We start from the raw sequence: 20,779 nt of genomic DNA, 5'->3' as shown, positions 1-20,779 counted from the left end.
CTCTGACGTTGAAGTGTCTAGCCTGCGACCGCAGCCGCCCTGCGCGGTGCCGCCTTGCGGCCCGTCTCCTATGGGGGAGGGGGGGGGGGGCTCAGAAGCCCCCGCGCACCGAAGGACGCCCTCGGCGTCTACGGCAGCGTGAGGCCAACTACACACTGCCGTCCATCCCGCGGGTCAACCGAAAAATGTGCAAAGGATGCACAGAAATGCACTGGGGCGGACAGCCCCCTGCTGCCCGCCGACGACCCCCTTCGTGGCCCCTATTAGTCGCCTCTTACGACAGGCAGGGGATACCGTGGTGGAATTCTCCAAACGCCCCTATTCCACAGGGCGAATCCCACGGGACAAGCCTAGTCTTATGCTTTTTTTTTTACGTACCGGACCACGCTAAGTTAACAGCGAAAGAAACTTGCGAATGGTATACTGGATTTCCCCGGTTTAGCGCTTGCAGGGCCTTAGAGGAAAGTTCGAAAAAGAAGAGTTGGAGAAGGGACTTTCTTAGAATGGGCAGAGAGGAGAAGGAAAGGAAATATTCGTGAGCCCTTATAAGCTTCAATGTGAAATTGGCAACCATGAGGTATACACTATACACATAATACTATACATAATACTACAGAAATAGACATTGCGGTGGTACCTAACCAGGCGAACTCTCCCATATGAGAGACCTACCACCAGTAAAATTGCTATTACAATAATAAAAAAATGTCTACGATATATCCATAATATTGAATTTTAGCAATATTATTTTTGCATTGGCAACTCGCATCTTTTGCTGTCATATTAGCCATTGGCGTCCGAAGGGAATAGGGATGCAGAGAATCCAAAAAGAAAAGAATCGATTTATGCAATAATAATATTTTTAAAATTTTGAGAAATTTTCAAACTCTCTTTAATAGACATTAAGAGACCATTGTTCAAAACATAAATAATTGTAAACTAATTCAAGTAGCCTTTTTTAATGTCTGACAGAATAATTGGATTATATATGTTTCAATCAAAACTCTTAATTGGTCAAAAATACCTTTCACTGAAAAAAACAGGGAAAAATAATTTTGATTGAATAGTGAACAAGTTGGTTAAAAGTAGTTTTGACTGAAAATCATTAGTTGATAGTGTTTTTGACTCCAATATATACACGGGAATACGTTTCAGTTTTTTTATTTGAGAAATTAGTTCAATAATTAAGAAAAATAGAATATTTTCCTACAATGCAACGTATCGATAAAATGTCTGACGGATATCAATATATCGATATTTCAATAATCACTAACACTCTAAAAGACATCCCTTAAAACAGTCCAACAGTCGTAAACTTTCTGTCTGTAGCCGGCCGGTTCGGTGTCCGATTTCTGAAACGCTATTTGCTTTCTCTCACTTATTAATATTTCATAAAACGTAATTTTGTTCACTGTAGGGCTTACTTAAATATCGAGTTACAGCAGTTTGATACAATGAAATGTGTTAAGACCATTTTACAAATAATATTTTTATTGAATGTGTGTTTCGCTACATTGTCACCGCCTGCCGATAAAAAGGGGCAAAAGGGTGTAAAACCACAGGAGGGTCCTAGGAAAAATAATGTTTTAGATCGCAAATTAGTAGATGAATCGCCTTTGGTGAAAGATATTATTAAATACCACGCCACGTATCATCACGATGTATCGAAGAGACAATTCCACAATTCCGTCTTGGGATATGTTACTCCTGTAAGCATTACATTATTTTAAAATTTTCATTAAGCATTTATATGATGAGCTTTTGGCCCCAAAAATTTATAATCATACCTTAGTCAATATAATATAGTGTATTCAATTGAGGCAATATTAAAATTTAATGAATGTAATATTAACAAGTACATAAATTATTATTAATATGTTATATTTTTCTATATTCTATAAAAATATAATGTTTCATGGTTGTGCTATCAGGTAATAATATACTTAGTCAATGGAACACAGTTTGTTAATGATTTCAGTGGAACAGCAAAGGTTATGATGTGGCTAAAACATGGGCACCAAAGTTTAACTATATATCACCTGTGTGGCTGCAAATAAAGCGCCAATCACCAAACATATACATTGTGTCAGGGCTGCATGATGTGGACCATGCCTGGATGAAGTCTGTGAGGCAGAAGGGTTCTAACAGTAACTTGAAAAGTAAGTCAAGTTAAAATATTTTTATTTTTTTTAATTTATTTATTTATTACACACAAAATAGGTTATAATCAGATACACATTGTATTTGTTGCTTTTATTAATGATTAACATTTTTACAGTGTTAAGTATTATAATTAACAGATTTGTATTTTGCATATCCACAGTTCTGCCCAGAATATTGTTTGAAAACTGGCAAGCGTCAGACCTGAAGGCATTTTTCATGGAACCCTCATCTCTCTCGGAGCAAAAAGCTTTTATAGATGAAATAAAGAAAGTATGCAAGCAATGGAAGTTTGATGGTGTTGTTCTTGAAATGTTGTCACAGATTGGAAAATATGCTGATAAATCTGTGAAATTTATACAGCAGTTTGGTTTGTATTGCTTGTTAATAACTTAAGTATGAAATTAATTAGAAAATGTTTTGAATTTTGTTAAGATTATGAGAAATATAAACATTATTTTCAGTAGCATTTGAATGCATTTCTGTTCAATGTAAGAATATTTCTTGCTTATGAAGCAACTAGTCATACTGATTTTTCTTGAATTTTATACATATGAATATCAATTGGTTGTAATCCATTTTATAACTATTTCTTTTATTTTGTTATTTTCCTGTTTTAGGTTTGGAGATGAGTGAGGATGATCTCAGTCTTATTCTAGTCTACCCCCCATTCCGTGGGTATCCTACTGATGAGTTCTTTGTGCAAGCATTTAATGATATTTATCCTTATGTAGAGGCTGTGTCTGTCATGACTTATGACTTTTCTAACCCACAGAAACCAGGTATTTTTTAGCTTGTAGTAGTTTCTTCTCATTGTTTAAATATGCTCATTATTCTAAGTTAATTGTCACTATTGTGATGTCATTTGCATAATTTATTCAAAAGATTTTTCAAAATGAAATATTTTATGTGCTAAATACTTTTATCGGATGTATTATGTTTTTTTTATTATAAACATGTATATAATGCAATTTGACATGTGTGGGAACATGTTCCTGATCTCAATGATTGGTTAGGAATTCATTTCCCTTTTCATGACCTTATGTCAACTATACCATTATGCTTTATGATTTTTCAGGTCCTAATGCACCATTATACTGGATGAAAATGTGTGTTGAGAAACTGATAGACAATGAAGAGAGTCCAGCCAAGCGCTCTAAAATCCTCCTTGGGCTGAATTTCTATGGCAACTCATATACTGCTAATGGTGGTGGCCCCATTGTTGGCACCGAGTATATAGAGATATTGAAGAATGCAAAGAGCAACCAAGTTTTGACATATAACAACAATACAGCTGAGAACTATGTAGAGATTAGGTAAGATTATCTATAATTAACTACAAACTATTGCCTGACCATTATTTTTAGGTTTAGTTTTTAATAAAAGTCACAACAATTAATCATTGTGTCTAAAGATTGAATGTCGTGTCAGAGGAAGGAATAAACGTTAAGGTTTTATATGAGATAATTAAAAAAAATATATGTCAAAGAAACAATAAGACTAGTGTAAAAATAAAAAAAAATGTATGTTTTTATCTCTCTTTAACTCTTAATTAGTCCCAACGCCATAGTTGCGGTGCTATTACAATGCCACGTCAAAAAATTTAATTAAAAAATATACCTCTTACGTCCACACGTCACAGAAATCATTGGCTATGCGCGTTATGTTCGGTAAAACCTCAAAAACTTATGTTGACACACAAATATCCGTTATTGACAATATATGCATATTTACGCAGGAGATATAAATTTTCGGTAAAATATTTGCGCCGCATGCAACACTCAATACATTTTTATTTTCGCGGACTTCAGATTAAGGAAAATGACGCATTTATAATATTACAATAAGTGAAAAAAATACGAAAAACATTAAATAAAATATAAAGACAAAATTTTTAATGCATTCTCGAATTTATGGAAGGTATTTACGTAGTAGCATTTACGTCATTGTAATTATACCTCAGAAAATTATACGCGTAAGATACACTTACAAATAATATTATTCATTTCAGAACATCGCAAGGCTCGAAGAAAATTTTCTACCCAACTTTATACTCGATTCAGAAGAGACTCGATTTAGCGAAAGAGTATGGTGTGGGGGTGGCGATATGGGAACTTGGGCAGGGGCTTGATTACTTCTATGATTTGTTTTAATTCAATGTGATATTATTTTTAAGTAAATAAATTTGTGTACAATACTTTTATTTTTTATTGAGCGTCCTTAAATATAAAATACATTAAATAAACATGAAATGGTAATTTTTACAAATATGCCATAACGCACTTCACGTCAGTCTCATTTAGCCAAACCTTTATGCTCTATTTCTTGAAGCGAACTTAAATTTATTTACAATTAAATTGCTCCACTACGCATTTTCGGCATAGGTGTGTTTGCTGTTTTACGTTAGGCCAGGCGCTACTTTAGGCTTTCCTTTGAATTCCATCATAGATTGAGGTCCTTTCATTACTCTGTGCATCAGATCCCAGCACATTTTAGCTGGGAGCAAGCTAAAAATAATAAAACTTTATTTAAGTTTTAGTACACAGGAGAGAGATAATTTATATTAAAATGTACGAGTGATTATAATTAGAGGCCGGATTATATGGAAATTGAAAAACCCGAAATATACATGATTAATGCTTAAAATACGCAAGAAAAACGTCAAAATATACAAAATCACTTGATGAATACTAATTTATTATTAGGTGTTTTACTTAAAAGCGGCATACATTTACGGGAGCAAAAAAGCTCCCCGATTGTAGCTTTCCGCTTTGATTGGGGACCCAAAAAACTCCTTAGGTAAGATTTGCAAAATGTCCTGCATTTGTTTGTATTTTATTTATTCTCATGAAGTAGACGTAGTAGTAGTAAGTAGAAGTCGTAATATAATAACGCCTAATACAGCGAAAATAGGCTCCATCACATGATTTTAACTAAAATTATATGCAAAAAATAACTAAATTGGCTAAAATATGAAAATGTATAAAATCTTTATACATGGACCACAGGATCCATCGCTGCAGCCCGCAACGTCAATACGACGCATGATTACTTAGACCTGTATCCTTGTCAACATAAATCATTTTACAAAATATACGTGTACCAACCACTTGAGCGGCAGCAAATATCTGACCGATCCAGGCGTGATACAGTTCACCTCATTCTTCCTTATGGAGTCTATCATTGTTTCGGCGACGTAGTCAGGCTCCAACATGGGCATCAGACGAGGGGTGACTCCGTCAAACATGCCTGTATTTATGTAGTACGGACAGACGAGTGTCGCATGGATTGTGTTGTGCCCATGAGCCTAGAAGGAGAGACAGACGATTAGTGTAAACGTTAAACTTATAGAATTCTCCGAACGTTTTCATTCATTCATTCACTCTTCTTAGTTGCTTTTCAAGCTATGAGCGTATGGTTGCACATCGTATCATTTACGATGGACGAACATTGTAGATGATATTTTTGGCTAGGGTAAAGTAAGTAGCTCTACTAAGGTGCAAGTCTGTACGAGAGACCTAAAACTGTTATGTTAAATGGTGCCTTAATGAATTTAATTTGGTAGAAAAATGGTGTCATTTTGATCGCGTAAATTTAAATAACTTGCAACAATGGATGCGAATGAAGATACGCATTACAGTAATTTTACATAGATAATGTAGGTCAAGATTAAGAAGTAATCTTACTTTTCTTATCTAGGTACTGTAAAACGAATGCATCTTATGATGGTCATGCTAATGTTCTACTCATACGCTCATAGTTGTATAACAAATATTTACAAACATTATGTTTATGTTTTTATGGCTACGGACGCACGTCTTTATTTTTTCTTAACCCCCAAGCAAATGAAAAGACTGTTCTATTGATTTCTAAGCTGAGCCTTGTTTTATATAGAGTTGTAGTTCATTGGTCCTGGCTTTACTGAACTGTCGTAACTCTATATCTTTTCGTAACAAAATTTCATAAGTTATATATACACCGTAAATTAAATTCCCTGGCTACTTATATTAAGTACCTTATGTTTTCTGATTTAAGAGATTCTATTACATTTTAATTGACACAATACACATTTCCCAGAAAAAGCGTCCCCAGCCGATGGGCCAAGGGGGGGGGGGGGGGGGGCAAGTTGATATGGAGAATGAGAAAAGTATGTATTATAGGGAAAGTCGAGAGCACATGTTCTTCCCTCACTCCCCCTTACCCGCTTTAACAATAACGTAGAGTAGAGCGTAATTGAGCGTACGGAGTATTAGGAATGAAATTGGTGAATTCATTCGAGTTTTAGAACCTCTGGGAGGGGGGCGGCTGCCCCTCCGTGCCCCGCCTTAGCGACGCCTTTGTTTCCCAGTCTGACTACGTTAGTAGCGTAAGGCTCTCTAATAAAATATGGTATTTTATATGCAACGTACCCTCAGTTCTGTAAAAAGACTTTCGTGGAATCCCACGGTGGCGAACTTGGTGGCACTATAGTCAGTGCAACGATAGGTCCCAAGCAGACCAGCTACCGATCCCACAGTTACAATGTGCCCCTTGCCTGACTCGATCATGTCAGGCAAGAATGCTTTCACGGTCTGAAATGAATGACACGTAATAATTAATTAATGAAATGAATATATACTTTGTAAACGGATTTATAAGAAGGTTAATTAACTCTTACGATGTTAATGTTACATAAATGTCTTGGATTGCTTAAATGAGCATTTGAAAACCGTTCTAATGAGTTATTTTTATTAGTGATCAAAGAATTCCCGAAAAACATAACGTGTTTATAAATTAATAGTAATTTTCAACATCCAGCAGCTATTATAAATGTAAAGAAAAAACTGCCATGAAAATTACAACCTGAACGTACTTACAAAGCTCGTCATCAAAATTTATAATACATGAAGAAAAATAATAAAAATCATATTTCTGCAATATGTTATCTTTACTTTGGTTTTTTGTAATGTGGAATATTGTTTGGTAATTTAATACTGAAAATGCAACTACAATTATTGATTTCTTGCATTTCCTCCCAAAGTATACATGATGGCAATTTGCAACAAAGACTATTAATTAAGGAACAACAACAGCAACAGATAGACAAATAATTAAGGAACATTTTGGGTAGTTTAAATTTTTCAAAGAAATCATAAATAGGTTTTTTTTTAATTATTCGTAAATCTTCGAATAATCCTGACCATAATTGGCGCTCCGCCAAGTATGGAACGAAATGCTGAAGGCCGTTTGCTCGGGATGAGGTCTTAATATGTCATGTAAATTACACGTAACAACCATAAAATTTCAATTAAAAATAAGTAGACCGTGCAATATAACAATGAAACGACATTAAAAATACAGTAGGCACCCAATCTGTTACCTTTGACGAAATTTATTGACATTTAAACTTTAGACGAAAAAAGGTTACCAATACTTACCCAATAGTGAGAGAGTATATTAACTTTGTAAGTTGTTTCAATGGCCGTGTCGTTCAAATCTAGCAGAGTTTCTCCAAACACGGTACCGGCGTTGTTTATCAAAACATCTACTTTCCCAACCTTAAAAAAACCAGACCACAGTGTATTAGTTGGGCAATCTTGACATATACAATATCCGTTCAATATGTGTAAGATTTAAATCGATTGCTATGTACAGAAATCAGATGACTCTTAAATTGAGTAATTTTACCGTTCGCCAGATTTCAAAACTACTTAATACGAAGGCCCACCGCGTAATACTTAATACTTATTTTCATTGTGAAATTAATATGATATTGATTAGGTACCTCTCTCTTAACTTTCTCAGCAGTTTCATAGACCGCTTTACGATCAGCCAAATCTACTACGTAGCTGAAAATCTCGTACCCCTCTTCAATAACCGCTGTGCACGTTTTTTGTAGTCCTGATAATAAAATAAAATATATACTTATAGTAAGATATATCTTATATAGACCCATTATAGTACATATAACTATGATTATTATAAGTATTTATATGAGAAAGACGGTTTTCATAAAAAAATACTACGTAACAAATGTTTTACGTAAGAAGGTACCAGCATACCTACATTTCATATTCATGAAATACTCATAGGCGTTTGTATGTACCAATATTCAATATTTAATGATTTGTTCGTAGTCATATATGAAATTAATGGTCCGTTTCGCAGTAGATAGACATGTATAAAAAATTACCTTCAAATAGACAAAAAACACTAACATAAACAGCTCTAGATAAAGTCATAAGCAATTTATTCATGTAATTCTCTCTTATATAAGTACCTAGTAGTATAATAATATAGGTCTACAAGAGTTTTTTTGGTGAGTCGGGGGAAGTGCGCCATAAAATTTTCATAGCTGGATTCAATGCAAAATAATTTCTTTTTGTGCTGACTTAAGAATGTAATTTTATTTATTGAGGAATATTTGGTATTTTGTGATAACAACCTATAGCCGTTCAAGGAAATCGGACCATAAATTAATAATATTTTGCTCAAAGTAAAAAAAAATGGTAGTAGGCGCACTTGCCTCCGGAAATGGGGTAAGTGCGCCTGTGTAAAAAAAAACGCCAATATGAAACATTACAAAGAAAACACTCATTTTAGTCCATAGAGAAATAAGTTTTACTCGCATTGCTCTTGGATAATTTTTAATCACTCAATATTATAACAAAATATGGCTGTCAAATCAAATTCGGGGTAAGTGCGCCATATATATGTAAATCAGGGCTTCAAAACATTTTATATATTTTTTTGCTATATAAGATTTTTGCTATATTAGAATTTTGTGTGCGGATATGTTGGAATAAAAAAATGGTAGCCCTAATATAAAATCCATTTTATTTCTAAAAACTAAAAAAACATACAAAAATGTAGGAATTAACATTTTGAATACGTTATAACTCAATTACTTAGAATTTGGCCTTATGACATTTGATATGTTTTAGCTGCATTATACCCAGATAACGTGCCTGATCGAACAGTTGCAACCTATTCACGTAAAGTTGCCCTAGACCAAGGTATTTCAGTTTTTCTTTTGTAAAAACGAATTAACTAATACGCCCTTTTATTTAAGTCGGCTCAAAACAAAATACCTTGAGTACAAAAAATTCTGCTGTTGAGTATAACATTTTAATAATAATAATTCATATTAGTAAAACTTATTCTCAAAAAAGGTTGGTTATATATGGATCAGGGGCAAGTGCGCCATACGACTATTAACTGTGGCGCACTTGCCCTACTCGACAATTTTTTGGTACATTTTTTCGCATTGCTAAAAAATCCATTATTTTAGTATATATAAATAAAATTCAGGCAGGAAGTTAAAATAAAAGGTTTAAACTATGTATTCAACTTACTGGTTTACAGAAATAAGTTAAATATCTTGAAATATTTGATGTTATCTTTCTTGAGGTCATCTCTGTTTACAGGTCTAAATGACACTTAAAATAAAATGGCGAATAAATCGTATTAAAATGAACATAGCCATTTATGTTTTTTAGAGGAACTGTATTTCAGTTAGTAGCATAGATATAAGATTGCGGTAATTGTATAACATCAATAGTTTTCGATTTTTTTAGGGTAGGTGCACTTACCCCGTCGGCGCACTTGCCCCACCTGACCTTATTTGTTATAATATTATAACCCCACAGCTATTGTAGTAGGTATCTCCAGAGGAAATACCTAAGTGTGCATAATATATCCATGGTCAAATGAGAAATGCAAAGCAAAAATGAAACCTAATCAAAAGTACATTTTTCAAATATTATGGCCTATCGCCTTTAATAAATTCTTAACGATAATATTCTTGCATATAACCAAACCGAAATTTGTTTAAAAAACTGAAATAAAATTGTTAAATTATACGATGTGTTTAGTGACAAAATTACCATAAACCATAGATGGAAACATCGACTAAAACATAATGCACTATTAATAATTTTTGATATAATTACGTACAAGTATGTAACATCAGAGTTGAAATTAAATATACGAATTAAATCTGAGTTAATATTGTAAAAGTAAGGAAAATTATCATTTTGGGTTTTCATCGACAAAAATAACATTTTCGGCAAAATGGGAGATACTTTTAAAAATGTTGGTACATTCCGTATGACATAGCACCATTTCTTTCTAAAAAATTTACCAGCATTTGTCTAAGCACACTTTTATGTTTATTTATCTATAAAACTCTGTGACGTGTTTCTTTTTATCAACCAAAGCACTTTTGAAATCTCTTATATTACACAGTTTTCCTTCTTCTACCTGAATTCAGACAACTTATACCTATACAGTCGCTAGCTTTTGTTTGTGACTGTGCCTGTGTGAAAAATGTATGATGAGATAAGAGTCGCGCTATGTACTTTCCTGGGATAAAAAGTAGCTAATGCGCTTCCCAGCTCGCAAACTATCTCCTTACCTCTATTTCATCGAAATCCGTTTGATAGTTATTGAGTTTATCGAGTTCAGACAGACAGATATACGCGGCTGGGGACATGTTTATATCTATGTAAGGATATTAACCGAGCACGGGGTCCATACATTATTGCGGGTAAAACTGGAAACTACCGAAATTTTGAAGAAAGAAAAGATTCTTACGATAAAAATTGCTTCAATTAGAACCTAGCCGAAAAAAATGAAACTTGGTAAGGAAACAAAATCCTTATTTTTTTATCTCCACTGATAAGTATACTTAGATAACAAATACTTTACTTTAAAATATTTAACATTATTCGGTACTTTTATTGCGTTCCTCTAATTTTAACCATGATATTATTATATTATAAGTAATTATTTGCAATTTAAATGTGATTGATACATATAACGATCACGTATATAGTTTGTCGTTATTAAAACTAACCTTTAAAAACACACTCACCTTCTTTACTAATGTCCCAGACAACAACCTTGGCTCCAAGTTTGGCTAATTTAATTGCCAACTGTCTGCCAACACCGCCGCCTCCTCCAGTAACTAACACAACATCTCCTCTCAAACTCTTCATCGGTCTGATGATATTAGGAACTAACGTCCAAAATATAGATTCCAAGATGTAGTAACAGGATAATAAAAGGAATAGCACCGTATCCTTTGCTATATCGAAAACGCTAGCCATCTGTGATGGCGTATTAATCTTAGTTCCTTCCAACATGGTTAACTTCTGGAATAATAAAAAATACTTGGTCATATAATGAAGTCGCTATATAAATGTTTCAATATTCATAAGTTTATCGAGGCAAATACATAATGTCCGTGTTTTTATAATGTAGGCAAATACATATTAATATATAACAATATTGTGTAAGTACTAAGTCGATTAATAATAATTATTGAAGTCGCAAATCGTATGTTAAAAAACATATACTGTCTCAGATATACGCAAAATTTGCTGTTAATAAGAACAGCTAATAAACAATATTAGTAATATATAGTTTTGCATTAGTGTTAAAATATCATAAAAATTTTGAAGAAATTCCGCTTTGTACTGTTACACGGAAAAGGGATTGTAATAGGATATCGCAAATAAAACCTATGACAGTGCTGAAGACTACATTCATTTAATGATTATAATTAATTATACAATAATATATTGTAATTTTAATAAGTTGCGTATTTTGTCAATATATAATGTACTTGACTATGTTTAAATTATCTTAATAAAATATCGCTAAAATCAAAAAGAAGCTAATACAAATTTTCGGAACTTTAGAATTCAGACGTGTTCTGTGGATCAGGTCCAAAATTGGCTGTCTAGACACTGCAAAGGCAAGGATTGCATCTTTCGATTTTTATAGCTTGTCGTTAATTCTTGTTTCATAATTTAGAGAGTTGTTTTTGTAATCAGTAGTTACAGTATTTTTCCACTTATCTTCCGTACAATTCAATGCTTCATACCTAAAGGGATTTTTATTTTTAACAAACAGTCAGATGCCTATTTATATATTAACTAGTTATTGCATATACTTAATGAGAGGTTCAATCCGTCACGAAAAAGAACGTTCTGACATAGCAAGGTTGTAATTTTTTGTTGTTTCGTAAAACTAATGCACTGCAGTTATGGTGAGTGGTTGAATTATGTCGCAATGGCTCTTGACCGTACACAATAATAAGACTACGTTCGTATCTTGTACGTTTAATTTTGTATTATAGCAGCTCTAAGTACTACTTCAACGCTTAAGATGAACATAACTACCAAATTAAGAGAGGAAAATAAACAATGTAGATATAAATTGTATTTTATGTAAATCCACTTCTATCATAATACAGGATAAACGATACCAGTGATATATACAGAGTCATCGATAATAATAAAAGAAACATAAGATGAAGAAACTTCTGGGATCTTTTAGACCATTGATTCCCAAATTCATGTGTGAGGGCCTACGAAAATTTATCTGGTTTGATAGTAAATTTATAAATGGATGGGTTGATTTCACCTATCAATGTTAGCAGATAATATTCATAGGGATCGTTAGAGGCACGGCGACCCAAACATAACCTACCGCGATGACTGGGCGGTAGTAGTTATGAATTTTATCGGCAAAAACTAAAAAAAAAACATGAGAAACATGTCCACTGAAACCAGCAAAATTTTGGAAAGGGTCTATGAGGAAAAAAAGTTTGGTAACCTCTGAATTTTACACCCTGACGAGAATGTGGCTATTGCTCTTAGTCCATTTTATATATCTAGATCTAGCCACATTGGAAGATCTAAGAATTTGGAACGAAAGCTTGCAAAACTTAAGATAGGATCTATTGTCTACCAGGAAATAGGTTCATAGTAACATTGCCTCGGTGAAGTAGTTGAGTTGGAGAGATCATGGATTCGAATTCTAGGTCGGGTAAAAATATTGAGACTGGGTTTGTTATCTTAAAACATATATTCAGTCTTATCTCGAAGTTATGAAGTTGGCCTTTGGTCTTACGTCTGATCTCCGCATTGCCGTCTAACCGGACTATAACAGTGTAGGAACAGAGAGTGCACCTGTGTATTTGACTGCCGTAGTCGAAACTCGGCTATGAGGGGGATTTACACAATAATAGTCAGGGGGGGGGGGGGCGTTTTTTTTTTAATCTTTATTTAAGGAGCTTGGTCGTTATGTCACGACAATGTCGCTCCATACGTCTACGTTACGAGACCTATTAAAATCGGGGATAGAATCTCTCTTCAGATGTTAGCATCTTACCTACGCAAACTGTTATAACAGTGCTAAATAACGTTCCTCCAAGGTACTGCGCGGGACCAGTATAACCGCCAAGTGTATGTGTGTTTGACCCTCCCCACCTCTCCCTCTCTAACGCCACCACTAATAACAGCCCCAAGTCGCGCTTAGTGACTGCACTAAGGTGTTATTAGGTTCTACGTAGTCTCATGTTGGGTAAGAAGTAATTGATCCTTGGTAGGAAATGAATTTCCTTTCACATGTTCGTGCGTATCTACATAATAATACTCTTTTTGCCATCATCAGTAGACAAAAGCTTCATCTATAAAGTAAATAAATTTTAAGGGAGGACATAAGAAAAATACAATAAGCTAAATAATAATTTTAATTATAAATTAGGAGGTAGGTGAAGATAAATAAATACCCCTTTTAAGCATATCTTGAGCTCGCAGGAATGTGGATGTTACTTATATTATAAAGAATTATGTATAATATGTAATATATTCTGATTTAATGATTGTATTGGAAAATCTTCTCTTTTTTAAGAGTTTTAATTGGAGTGGTGATTGGATAACATGTTTGTAAAATCGATTGGTGTAGGTATAATATATACCTATGTATGCGTGCATTACGCAGCTATGAAATGCAATGGAGCTTTATGATGGTACTGCGTACAATTATTTAAGTAATTAATAATAAACTGTTGCATGCAGCCTGCAGGCAAAGTCTAGTGTGAAATTGAGTAGATGATCTAGATACGCTCTGAACCGCGTTAGAATGTAAGATGAAGTCCACAACATAACAGATCTATTACATAGGTAGGTAGATAATAATTGCAGAAAGCTTCGGCAATAATTTTTTGGTTGCACAAATTTATTGTTTTAACAACATGTTAGCGTATTCAGTAATTCAAAATCGATAAATTATAAGTAATAAAAGTATATCTTTTTCCAACAGGCTACGGATGACGAACCAGTCTACTAATAGATCAAAGGCCGTAACCACAAATACCTTCCAGTAACCGTTATCGCTTATAGAAAACAGAAAAAATGCATGGAAATGATATGTCGTTCTTATACATAACGTTAGCGTTAATGATTCTCCAAGAATATGTTGGCTAACGCCGCGGGATATTAAACACTTAATTTTTGACTAAGTATTACTGTTTGTAAATCTATAGTTTCGATTTGTTAAATTGGTATCTATGTAGTCAGTTAGTGATTTAGGTTATAATTTACATTAGAATTGGAATGTTTCGGGGGCGTAGTTGTAGTGCGTGCGCGGTAAGACATCGCTCTGAGGTCCTGGGTTCAAATCCCGGGCGAGGCATACGAGCTTATTCTGCTCAGTATCAGCTCAGAATTTGAAATCTGTGTCCAATATGGCGATAGGCTCACCTCCAATCACATCATGGGAACAAAAATGGCGAAAAGTAGGAGATAAACGCGCGATGTTCGTTTATGTTATTACGAGTTGGACTGTATTTAACTATAAATATTAAACACTAAAAACCCCGACAGACTAACAACAAAACTAATTTAATAATAATCTGAAATTATCCTTGATCCGATCTCAATGGTATAAAAAATATGGGAATCCACAACTAGCAAGCAAAACCAAACATATCCAATTCAAGGAAACATTTAGTATTATATTATTATCTTCCCAGAGTTGGTGTTTACAACCGGTTTCTTGTTAGTTAAAAATATCCACAATTTTAATTACAATAATTAGTTAAATTTGCACTAATTATGTGAATTGCGAATGAAATATGAAGTCGTCAGAGGCCACAAATAATCAAATATTAGTACAATTTCATGTCTGTTAGTAGGTAATAAGTGCGCCTTAAGGTTATAGCTTAAGGTCCATTTTCATACATTTTGTGGCATGGATATTTCGGCCTTTAAAATTTAATACGACGAAATTTTAAAGGCCGAAATATCCATGCATATTAATTATTTTTACGTTTTTCTTTCAACTGCGAGAACTAATCACTAACTAGACGTGAATTTAAATTCTTTACTTGCCAATACTTGTTTAGTTACCCAGATTAAAGGTGAAACAAAATGTATGAAAAATGGACCTTAAGCTATAACCTTAATATAATATCCATAAATGCCTATATAACCAAAATAACTATGTTTCAATATAAGTACATTGAAGCCATTACATTGGAAAGAAATTTGAGAAAGAAAAGATTGTTCTATCTGAGCTTTTGGGTACAAGTTTGTTTTTTCTCTTTAGACACTATTTAAATTATTTAACTCGTCAATTTCAGTCAGGCGTAACTTTAGCGATTCTGAAATAAATGATTCGCGTCTCTACTTACAATATTTTGTAGTTATATGCTTCAATATTTGAAATATAAACTCGTTTTGTTAAATATGTGAAAGGAGAAAGTAATTTACAACGTCGTTACACATTTGATGGAAAAGATGCGTCAATTTACTTATAAAGGTTGACCACGACATTATCTATATCGGGAAAATTATTTACACAATTTAGAGGTGAATCATCATAGAAATTTAGTAATCCTTTGTTTCAGTTTATTTTAAAATAAGAATGTTATTATTGTAAATCCATGTAGCAGTATCTCAATACAATTATTGGTGTATTTTTTTAAATATATTGTTGAATGGGTACATTTATATTTGTTTAGGGTAACATTTGTTAATATGTAATTTAATTTGTTTTTGTGGCAACACGCCTCCACTTCCTTCTTCCTGTCACGGGCTGCCGGCGAGCAGCCACAATAATGTAGTTCTTTAAGTTTATGTTTAAGATATCAAATTAAATAACAGTGATCCGTCATAGTGGTTTTATTAACATGGTAGCAGAGCGTGGTTGCCTGCAAATACAAAGAAGAAAAGAAGATATTTTCGCAAATAAAGTGGAAACGTGCTATATATGCAATAAGCAAAAATGGCGTTTACTAAATGCAATGACGCAGTTATTCCAATATTCGACGGATCGGATTATAGTAGCTGGAAAATACGTATACTTAAGTTTTTGGAATTTAAGAAATGTAAAGAAGCTGCCATACGAATCAAAAATGATTCGGATGATGTTGCAAAGTGGGAAGAGATGGATATCCAGGCAACGAACTACATTTATAGTGCAATAAGCAACAAGCAACTCGAATATATATGCGACTTAGATTCCGCATGCAAAATATTGGCAAAATTTGATGAAATGTACCTGCAGAAATCATCGGCACTACAGATTATATGTCGCAACAATGTAGAAGCAATAAAATTATCGAACTATTCGCAAGTAAGTGTATTTTTTGACGACTTTGAGAAATCAATAAATCAGTTAAAACAAGCCGGCGCGACGGTAAGTGAACAAGAAAAATTAAATTATATGTTAAAGGCCTTACCTCGTAATTACAGTCATATTGGAGATCTAATAGACGTTTTACCAGAAAAAGACAGAACTGTAGATTATTTGAAAAGTAAAATTATGTTAAAATCATTGGATAAAGAACCTGAAAAATGTAATGAACCATCACGCGACAACTCAAATGTTTTTAAAGCTCACACTAGTAGTTCTGCATCACCTAATAAAAACTTTAAATGTTTTACCTGTGGAAAACCTGGCCACATGCAAAGAGATTGTCGACACAGAAATGTTAACAGTGGTAGAGGAAATGGATTTATTAGATTTAATAATAATCGTGGACATCAACGTGGATCATATTATAATTCAAGAAATATTAGAGGAAGAACTTATAATAATAAATCCAGTAATGAGAGTGGTGGTAATAATTTCCTTGCAACTATTGAGAATAATAATGTTTCAACTTCAAGTAAAATATATAATATTGAGCAGTCTGGCCACTTAACTTGGTTATTAGATAGTGGTTGTACAGATCATATAATTAATACTGATGAGTACTATCATTCATGTGAAATATTACAACAACCTATTAAAGTAAAAGTTGGTGATGGAAGAATATTAGAAGCTACAAAGGTCGGAAATATACAAACTTATTTTATGGTCTATGGAAAAAGTCTGAAGTTGTTTTGAACAATGTTTTCTATGTCAAAGAGATGAAAACAAATTTATTGAGCTATTCAAAGATTACAGACAATCATAAAATTGTTTCCAGGGGACGACAATCAAAAATATATAACGTCTATGGAACTATTATAGCTATAGCAGTGAAAGAAGATAGACTGTATAAATTAAAAGGTTATATAAATGCAAGTACATTACATGCTAATTTAGTGAAGAAATCAAGTATGACAGTGAAGGAGAAATTACATAGGATGCTTGGTCATATAAACTTTAACAATTTGAATACTATGTGCACAAGTGAATTATTGAAAGGATTACCAAAGGAGATTGAATGTAAGTACATGAAATGTGCTATATGTATTGAAAATAAAATGCATAACTTGCCATTTAAAAATAATAGAAAACGAGCACAGGATATATTAGAAATTGTACACACAGATTTAAATGGGCCACACAGAACTACAGGTTTTAATGGTGAAAAATATTTCTTAAGTTTTATAGATGACTATAGTAAGTTGGCAAAAGTTTATTGTATTCCGTCAAAAGATAAAGTATATAATTGTTTAACGCAGTATGTTAATGAGATACAAAATTTAACTGGGAAAAATATTAAAGAATTGAGATGTGATAATGGAAAGGAATACATTAATAAAAGAGTGTTTGACTTTGCAAGATCAAAGGGAATTATGATTAAATCTTGTCCGCCATATGTGCATGAATTAAATGGCACAGCAGAGAGGTTCAATAGATCAATAATGGATATGTCAAGATGTCTATTGGCAGAGGCAAAAGTGCATAAAAGATTTTGGCCTGAAGTGGTTATGGCCGCAGCTTATTTAAAGAATAGAACATTAACAAATGGCACTATAGAAAGGAAGACGCCTTATGAGATATTTTTCAAACAAAGGCCAAGCATTGAAAATTTAAGGATATATGGAAGTAAAGTATTTGTTAGAACACCAGAGGAAAAGAGAAAATGTAAATGGGACAGGAAAGCCGAGCTTGGCATACTAATGGGCTATACAGATGTTGGATATAGAGTATTAATAAACAATAGAATAGTTGTAGCAAGACATTGTGATATAATTGAAGATGATGTAATGTGTATTGGTCTCGATGATAATAGAGAAGAGAAAAATGATAAAAGTAATAGCCAGCCGAATAAATTGGAAGAGAAAATTATAGAAGAGAAGAAAGAGACTAATGCAGAAGAAAATAATGAGAAAATTAATGAAGATTTGAATGCTGAAACAAATGAAAGTTATGATGATAATAAAGTAATTGAAACAAGAAATCGGCGTAAAATCAAGCCACCAACTCGGTTTGATGAAGAATTTGGTTATTATTGTATAACTGTTAACTATTGTGATGCTATGATTCCAGATAATTTTCAGGAGGCAATAACTAGCGATGAAGCAAAAGAATGGACTGAGGCTATGAATCGTGAGATGAACAGTTTGGCAAAAATGAGACCTGGAGACTTGTAAGTAAACCAGCAGACAAACAGCCTTTAGATGTGAAATGGATATACAGAAAGAAAGCCGAAAATAAATTTAAAGCTAGGTTAGTAGTAAGAGGTTTTCAACAAAAAGATTTTATTGATGATATATATTCACCCGTTGCTAAAATGCAAACTTTAAAATTGTTATTGTCTTATTGTTGTCAAAATAATCTTAATATACATCAGATGGATGTTGAAACTGCTTTTTTAAATGGTAAAATTTTATCTGAAGTTTATGTAAAGCAGCCAATTGGTTATGATGATGGCACTGATAGAGTTTATAAATTAAATAAAACATTATATGGTTTAAAAGAAAGCCCTCGGGCTTGGTATGAATGTGTCAATAAGTTTTTAACTAGTCTTGGATTTCAGAGAAGTAAATATGACTTTTGTTTATATTTTAAATTGGATACTAATGTGAGTGTATACATTTTGTTATATGTTGATGATTTGTTAATATGTTGTAAAGATGAAAAGGTAATGAGTAATATTAAAACAAACTGTTAAGTAAATTTACTATGAAGGATATGGGTAAAGTTAAAGAATACATTGGAATACATATTGATTATGATTATAAAAAGAATAAGACCATGACACTGAGTCAGGAATCATATATAGAATCATTAGCTAAGCGTTATAATATAATAAATACAAAGTTATATACTACACCAATGGAAGTAAATCTTAAACTAGAAAACTGTAATATAAATGAGAATGTAAAATATAGAAATTTAATTGGAGCACTTTTATATATTAGTTCAGGTACAAGACCAGATATATCGTTCAGTGTTAATTATTTGAGTAGATTCCAAAATTGCTATAATGAGACACATTTTAAATATGCTTTATGAGTACTTAAATATCTTTACTTAACAAAACATATAAAATTAATTTATAACATGAATATAAATTCTGATATGTTAGATTGTTATGTAGATGCAGATTTTGCAGGAGATATTGTCAGTAGGAAATCAACAACAGGATTTGTAATTAGACTGTTTGGGAATGTAATATTTTGGAAATCAAAGAAACAAAATTGTGTAACAAAGTCATCTACATTTGCTGAATACATTGCGCTGTCAGAAGCTGTTACTGAAATTAAATTTATAGTTTGTTTAATTAATGAGATTTGTCAGAAAGATTGTAAAACCTGTAAAAATATATGAAGATAATATTGGAGCTCAAATTATTGCTAAATACGGAAATTTCACAAAAATTCAAAACATATTGAAGTTCATTATCATTTTGTTCATGAAAGTGTTAAAATTGGTTTAATTGATGTTATAAAAATTGCATCTGATCAAAATATAGCTGACATTTTAACAAAACCATTGGGAAGTAATAAATTTAATAAATTTAGAGATATGTTAAAGTTGTTGTAAAAGTAATTTATCTTTCAGATGGATATTATGTTGAGATAAATATTGGTTTAAATTGTTTAATTAAAAGATGATAATTGTAATATAAAAAAAAAAAAAAAAAATAAGTTACAATTAATATGTTATACTGAAGGTAATGTTTATAGAGCTATTGTCTTGATATGAGTAGTGTATGATATGATTTAGTTAAAATATAAATGTAAGGAGGCATGTTGAATGGGTACATTTATATTTGTTTAGGGTAACATTTGTTAATATGTAATTTAATTTGTTTTTGTGGCAACACGCCTCCACTTCCTTCTTCCTGTCACGGGCTGCCGGCGAGCAGCCACAATAATGTAGTTCTTTAAGTTTATGTTTAAGATATCAAATTAAATAACAGTGATCCGTCATAGTGGTTTTATTAACATATATTACACAATCTATTTGTCTTAAATACTAATCCAAATTTATTCATAAAATAACATACCTTTGACAAGCACGATTATTAATCCAGAAAGGTGTCGCCGATATTTGTTTACAAATTTATCGGAACTTGTCGCGTGAGCCGGTGTACGCGGCTCCAATGTAAACCGTCTACTGC

General features: G+C 32.7%; 2 protein-coding genes across 3 annotated transcripts; one reads left to right on the top strand and one right to left on the bottom strand.

Annotated features, from left to right (window-relative positions):
* Window positions 1-1,289: 1,289 nt before the first annotated feature.
* On the top strand, window positions 1,290-4,357 carry LOC115440221 (chitinase domain-containing protein 1). Its single transcript, XM_030164437.2, has 6 exons — window positions 1,290-1,709; window positions 1,979-2,159; window positions 2,324-2,530; window positions 2,781-2,942; window positions 3,239-3,476; window positions 4,172-4,357. The coding sequence occupies exons 1-6, from the start codon at window positions 1,455-1,457 to the stop codon at window positions 4,311-4,313; spliced, it is 1,185 nt and encodes a 394-aa protein (XP_030020297.1). The 5' UTR covers window positions 1,290-1,454; the 3' UTR covers window positions 4,314-4,357.
* LOC115440222 (short-chain dehydrogenase/reductase family 16C member 6) lies at window positions 4,351-20,779 on the bottom strand. Of its 2 annotated transcripts, none has more exons than XM_030164438.2 (7): window positions 20,666-20,779; window positions 11,015-11,294; window positions 7,925-8,040; window positions 7,578-7,697; window positions 6,570-6,731; window positions 5,268-5,467; window positions 4,351-4,667 (listed from the first exon to the last, which is right to left on the bottom strand). In XM_030164438.2, the coding sequence occupies exons 2-7, from the start codon at window positions 11,283-11,285 to the stop codon at window positions 4,559-4,561; spliced, it is 978 nt and encodes a 325-aa protein (XP_030020298.2). In that variant the 5' UTR covers window positions 11,286-11,294; window positions 20,666-20,779; the 3' UTR covers window positions 4,351-4,558. The 2 variants fall into 2 exon arrangements, with proteins under 2 accessions (XP_030020298.2, XP_037292948.1); XM_037437051.1 differs by lacking the exon at window positions 20,666-20,779 and adding an exon at window positions 15,626-15,771.

The sequence above is a fragment of the Manduca sexta genome, chromosome 10 (genome assembly GCF_014839805.1).
Source record: "Manduca sexta isolate Smith_Timp_Sample1 chromosome 10, JHU_Msex_v1.0, whole genome shotgun sequence".
NCBI classification, from domain to species: domain Eukaryota; kingdom Metazoa; phylum Arthropoda; class Insecta; order Lepidoptera; family Sphingidae; genus Manduca; species Manduca sexta.
This window is presented reverse-complemented; position numbering and strand designations above follow the sequence as displayed.

What these genes read in the sequence shown, in the direction of transcription:
- LOC115440221 (XM_030164437.2), top strand. Translation starts at nt 1,455, where the DNA reads ATGAAATGTGTTAAGACCATTTTACAAATAATATTTTTATTGAATGTG. An exon ending in GAAATTTATACAGCAGTTTG is followed by an intron (nt 2,531 to 2,780) that starts GTTTGTATTGCT and finishes TTCCTGTTTTAG; the next exon opens with GTTTGGAGATGAGTGAGGAT. An exon ending in TTCTAACCCACAGAAACCAG is followed by an intron (nt 2,943 to 3,238) that starts GTATTTTTTAGC and finishes ATGATTTTTCAG; the next exon opens with GTCCTAATGCACCATTATAC.
- LOC115440222 (XM_030164438.2), bottom strand. Translation starts at nt 11,285, where the DNA reads ATGTTGGAAGGAACTAAGATTAATACGCCATCACAGATGGCTAGCGTT. An exon ending in CTGGGACATTAGTAAAGAAG is followed by an intron (nt 8,041 to 11,014) that starts GTGAGTGTGTTT and finishes TTTTATTATCAG; the next exon opens with GACTACAAAAAACGTGCACA. An exon ending in TATTTGCTGCCGCTCAAGTG is followed by an intron (nt 4,668 to 5,267) that starts GTTGGTACACGT and finishes TATTATTTTTAG; the next exon opens with CTTGCTCCCAGCTAAAATGT.